At 37.0% G+C, this 6,332-nt stretch overlaps 1 protein-coding gene across 1 annotated transcript; it reads left to right on the top strand.

The window, feature by feature from the left end:
• Nucleotides 1–5,313: 5,313 nt before the first annotated feature.
• Nucleotides 5,314–6,048, top strand: LOC141679942 (uncharacterized). The gene has a single exon (XM_074486300.1). It carries the CDS (start codon nucleotides 5,314–5,316, stop codon nucleotides 6,046–6,048), a length of 735 nt encoding a protein of 244 aa, XP_074342401.1.
• Nucleotides 6,049–6,332: the final 284 nt, after the last annotated feature.

Consider the following 6,332-nt stretch of genomic DNA (forward strand, 5'->3'; position numbering starts at 1 on the left):
AAATTTTAATAATTTAGATCTTAATAATTAATGCACCCTTATTTATGTGATGTTTTTATGCATGATTGTCAGGATAAAATGGGCTTTAATCCACTATTCACCATACTTAAGGATAACAAACTTACCGGACCTAACTATATTGAATGGAAACGAAATTTGGACATTGTGTTGACTGCTGAGGAGTACAAGTTTTGCACTTATGAACCCAAGCCTGAACAGCCTGCTGCTGATGCTCCTGAAGATGAGAAAGAGTATTATAAACGGTGGATTAAGGTTGATGAGATGTCGCAATATTACATTCTGGCAGCACTGTCGGGTGTTTTGCAACATCAGCATCAGTCTATGGCCACTGCTTCGGATATGCTCTTTAATCTCAAGGAACTTTTTGGAGATCAGAATAGGGCTGCTAGGCAAGTAGCCATGAAGGCTTTAATGAACACTCAGAGGGCTGAAGGCACACCTGTAAGGGATCATGTTCTCAAGATGATGTCGCATCTGAATGAGATAGAGATCCTTGGTGCTGAACTTGACGGGGAAACCCAGATTAACATTATCCTTATGAGCTTGTCCAAGAGTTTTGAGCAGTTCCGCTTGAATTACAACATGAACAAGAGGCAGTATAGTCTCGCGGAACTGCTGACAGAACTTCAGGTAGCTGAAGGATTATTTCGGCAGAGTGATCAAGTGAATGTGGCTGAGAAAGGTTCTTCCTCTAAGCCGAAAGGTATTAAGAAGAAGAAAAAGGCTCAGACACAGAAAGCTGTGAAGGCAGTGGGAGTTCAGGGTGGTGTGAAAAAGCCTAAAGGAAAGTGCTTCAGATGCAAACAGTCAGGTCACTGGAAACAAGATTGTCCTCTTCCTAAGAAGACAAACAATACTGGTATGTCTCTTTCTCTAGTTACAGAAACATTTATAGCGGCTATATCTACGAGCACTTGGTGTGTAGATACAGGAGCCACTGATCATGTTTGTAATTTTATGCAGGGGTTCCAACTATCCAGAATGCTTAGAGATGGTGAGATATACGTGTTCATGGGAGATGCTACGAAAGTAGCAGTAGTTGCAGTAGGAGTTATTCATTTATCTTTTGGTTCTGATAGGATTTTGGTTTTGAACAATTATCTTTATGTACCTTCTTTTAGAAGGAATTTAATTTCGGTTTCTAAACTTGCTTTGGATGGTTATAATGTTTGTTTGGATCGTAATATTTCTATTATGATGAATAAACGAATTATATGTTCTGGTACATTGCAAGACAATTTGTATATAATTAATCTTAGTCAACCTGCACTGTAATTGCAGTTTAGGGAATTGAACAACACATCTTCTAACTCTACTAAAAGAAAGGAACCTTCTAGTTTGAACCAAACATATCTTTGGCACTTGAGATTAGGTCATATTAACTTGAGGAGGATTCAAAGACTGGTAGTAGACTGGCCTTTAAGCTTATTGGCAGTGGAGCCATTTCCAGTTTGTGAATCCTGCTTGGAAGGTAAAATGACTAATAGGCCTTTCAAGGAAAAAGGGAATAGAGCCAAACAACTGTTAGAATTGGTTCACTCTGATTTATGTGGACCCATGAATATCCAAGCAAGAGGTGGTTATGAATATTTCGTCACTTTCATTGATGATTATTCTAGATATGGGTACGTTTATTTGTTGCACCGTAAGTCTGAGTGCTTTGATAAGTTCAAAGAGTACAAAGCTAAAACGGAGAAGCGACTTAATAAAAGTATCAAGTCACTACGATCAGATCGTGGTGGCGAATACTTGCTTGGAGAATTTAGGGAATATTTATCAGAAAATGGGATAGAATCCCAGTTAACTGCACCAGGCACACCCCAGCAGAACGGTGTAGCAGAGAGAAGGAACCAGACTCTTTTAGAGAGTGTTAGATCGATGATGAGTTATTCGGATTTACCCAAGTCATTTTGGGGACATGCCTTAGAGACAGCAGCTTATCTTCTGAACTTAGTACCTTCTAAGTCGGTTCCTAAAACCCCCTTAGAATTGTGGACCGGGGATAAAACGAGTCTAAGACATATTCGAATATGGGGTTGTCCAGCACATGTGCTGAACAAGAACGCGACTAAGTTAGAATCTCGTACAGAAGTAAGGTTGTTTGTAGGCTACCCCATGGGAACGAAAGGATATTTATTTTATAGTCCGAAGAATCGGGATGTCATTGTTAGCACCAATGTAAGATTCTTAGAGGAGGAATATATAATGAATCACAAACCCATGAGTAGTGTCGTTTTAGAGGAACTAGTGGGAGGGACAAATAATACCCATGAAGCTGTAGTACAAGTAGAACAACCACAACATAATGTACAACCTGTCACTAATACCGCACCAGTGCCTCGTCGTAGTGGGAGGGTTGTTCAACAGCCTCATAGATTCATGTTTTTGGGTGAGTCTTCAGACTTGGTCTCTGGTGAACATGATGATGATCCCCGTACATACGAAGAGGCAGCACAAGACAAAGATGCAGATCTTTGGCAAAAGGTGATGGAATCTGAGATAGAATCAATGTATTCTAATCAGGTCTGGGAGCTCGTGGAACCACCCAAATGTATAAAACCTATTGGATGTAAGTGGATCTACAAGAAAAAGAGGGGATTAGATAAAAAGGTGAAAGCCTGGAAAGCAAGACTTGTTGCGAAAGGGTATACTCAGAAAGAAGGTATCGATTATGAGGAAACCTTTTCACCGGTAGTCATGCTTAAGTCAATCCGTATTCTTTTATCTATAGCAGCTCATCTCGATTATGAGATTTGGCAAATGGATGTCAAGACAGCTTTTCTTAATGGAAGTCTTGAAGAAACCATCTATATGCAGCAACCAAAAGGATTCATTAAGGAAGGCCAAGAGCATCTGGTATGTAAGCTTAAGAGGTCTATTTATGGACTTAAACAAGCTTCTAGAGACCGGAATATTCGTTTTGATCAGGCAGTCCAGTCATATGGATTTGATCAAAGTCCAAGCGAATCGTGCGTGTATAAGAGAAGTGAAGGTAATGCAGTGGTTTTTCTAGTACTATATGTAGATGATATTTTACTCATTGGAAACAATGTTGAGATGTTGTCATCAGTAAAGGCATGGTTGTTCAAACAATTTGACATGAAGGACTTAGGTGAAGCGACATACATCCTTGGGATCAAAGTTATAAGGGATCGCAAGAAAAGGATGTTGGCTTTATCTCAAGAGCCCTACATTGATGAAGTATTAGCTCGTTTTAACATGCAGAACTCCAAGAAAGGTTTTCTACCTTTTAAGCATAGAGTTGCTCTATCTAAGAAGCAGTGTCCTTCGACACCTAAGGATATAGAGAGCATGAAAGCAGTTCCTTATGCTTCAGCATGTGGAAGCTTAATGTATGCTATGTTATGTACGAGGCCAGACATCTGCTTTGCTGTAGGCATGGTTAGTAGATATCAGTCGAACCCAGGTCAGGAACATTGGAGTGCAGTAAAAACTATACTCAAGTACCTGAGAAGGACTAAAGAGTATATGTTAATTTACAAGGCCTCAGATCTATTTCCTTTGGGATATACTGATTCAGATTTCCAATCAGATAGGGATAAGAGGAAATCAACCTCGGGATATGTTTTTACTTTGGGAGGTGGAGCCGTTATATGGAGGAGTGTAAAGCAGAAATGTATTGCAGACTCCACCATGGAGGCCGAGTACGTGGCGGCCTCTGAGGCTGCCAAGGAGGCTGTATGGTTCAGGAACTTCCTTTTTGGACTTAGATGTGGTACCTAATTTGCCTAGGAGCTTGACGGTGTATTGTGATAACACTGGTGCTGTGGCAAATTCAAAGGAACCGCGAGACCACAAAGCAGCTAAACATATTGAACGTAAGTATCATCTCATACGAGGAATCGTAAAGCAAGGGGATATAGTTGTGGCTCACATATCATCAGAAGACAACCAAGCAGATCCTTTCACAAAGAGCTTGCCAACCAAGGTTTTTGACAAGTATGTGGAAGCAATAGGAGTCAGATGGATGGACACATAGATTTTTATGTAATAGTGGATTAAATAAACACTGATGTACACATAGAATATTTTGAGTATAAGTGGGAGATTGTTAGTGTATACTGAAAATATTTATTTGAAGTATGTACATTTATTTCTGGCCAGTTTATTTGAGAATCATTTGAATGTTTACATGTTGTCTAATATTATATATTGTGAACAATCTAGTATCAAATGGGATACATAATATTAGATTGTTAAATATGGTTATATAATATAATAAGGTTCACAGCACAGGTGGTGTTGGAGAATCCACTGGTATGGCTGTAGTATTATTTAGATTAGTTTATATTGACTAATAAATAATACTAGTATACTTTGTGTATATTGAACAGGATCAAATTTAGAATTGTTCCCTTAATACTGATTAAGAAGGAGAACTAAGATTCTATGTTATTATTAATGCTTAGGTTCTTAATCCGGAAATAGTAATTGACACGTGTATATTATTTACATGCTTTGATTTATATATGAAATAATTCTTTTGAATTATATCATTATATTTTGGGTGATGGAATTATATACATGGTGGATATTATTTATTGAAGGAATCCATGTCCTGATAATATTCGGGTTAATGATGTCCCCTTGAAAGCTCAAAAAGATTTAATTATGTGAAACCCTGCAGGTGGAATTTATTCTGGCATAATTTAATAAAGGTTGAGTGGATGATCAAGGATAAAAGATATTAATTAAATAAATTATCAGTAATTTATTTAATTAATGGACATATGATATTTAAACATGGGGAATTTAATAAGCAAATAATATTGGAACCGAATTAATTAAATTACGGTATTAGGAAAGGTAGTGCAAATATTAATTCTTTAGTGGATTGAATTACTATTTAATTACATTGGGCTAGGCTCAAGATGTAATTAGAAGGCCCAACCTAATTATCCATGGTCCCTATTGTAGCCTATATATTCTTATTCTCTTCTTGCTTGGAATTGTGTGAAAACATATTGTAGCCACCAAGGAGCAAGAAGAGAGGATAACTTGAGAAGACGGAGGCCACACTTCGCTCAAGGGAATTTGGGAATACAATAGAAGAGCGTGGAATCAACCATTAACAAGGTAATCCTCTTTTCGTAATCTTTATCGTAAAACGTAGTAACACCCTAAGTCCGTGGTTCCCAATAGTGTTATTCACATGTGATTTTGCAAAAACGGTTTGGTATACAGCTGGATTATCACATGTGTTTCAATTTGTACAACATTCTATTGCTGCATCAGTTCTTCAATCAATTTTTCAGATTGTAATAGAGAGCAATGTGTTTACTTATTGGGATGATCAGCTGCAGTATCTGGAACAGAAGGAATAAACGGGCTTGGGATAAAATTAGTGGTTATGTTTATGGTGTAAAAAATGTTGCAATTAGTTTACTTAGTGCATGGAAAGAAGCTCAGATACATATAATAAATCACAGAGCCCAGGAGGATCAGGGAGATAAAGTGTGGCAGAAACCAACTGGTGGGTGGTTAAAAATAAATATGGATGCGGGAGTGTTCACTGATGGGAGTATTGGTATTGGAGCAGTTATAAGAGATTCTCAAGAGTGTTTTATTGGGGCTAGATGTCGTAAAGTTGAGGGAGCTTGGAGGTCAGGAGATGTAGAGGTGATTGGAATGAAGAAGGCGATTTTATGGGTCATCAGCAGGGGACATCAACATTGTTGTGTGTTTGAAACTAATTTGCAAAGTCTTTCTATTGCATGTAATGATCATCGAGATGCAGTTTTCTTTGGAACTCTAGTAGGTGATTGTGTCTACTTGTTGAAGCACATAAATTATGTGCAAGTTAAATTTGTATATAGATATCCGAATATACTGGATCATATTTTAGCTAAAACCCTTATTTTATGTCAGATACAGGGGAATGGTATACCACTCCTCCTCATATTATTAATCATGTACTGGACCTTGATAATATTTGAATGCAAGTACGATGTTAATTTCAAAAAAAAAGGTGAACCTTCATTTACTAAATATTTGACAGAAATGTGAAAGTTAGAATCCTGATACATTTGGCCTTTCTTGTATTTTGTCATGTATCACATTTACTCTCCTTTCTTCTTCACCTGTTAATCATCGTAATTAACTAAACTTCCTTTTTTATTTTTATATATCAAAGTTTTTATGTTAAATTATTTTTCTTTAATTATTTTAAACTTACAAGTTGTGATTTTATTAACTCATGAATAAAATATATATTTTTTATAGTCACATTTTAATCATCTATTCACGTTCCGGATTTTCTACCCTAAATATAAAGAATTAAATTCTTACAA

The sequence above is a fragment of the Apium graveolens genome, chromosome 8 (assembly GCF_009905375.1).
Source record: "Apium graveolens cultivar Ventura chromosome 8, ASM990537v1, whole genome shotgun sequence".
NCBI lineage: Eukaryota > Viridiplantae > Streptophyta > Magnoliopsida > Apiales > Apiaceae > Apium > Apium graveolens.

Bases quoted from the DNA above. Each gene is read 5' to 3' on its own strand.
- LOC141679942 (XM_074486300.1), top strand. From the start codon at position 5,314: ATGTGTTTACTTATTGGGATGATCAGCTGCAGTATCTGGAACAGAAGG.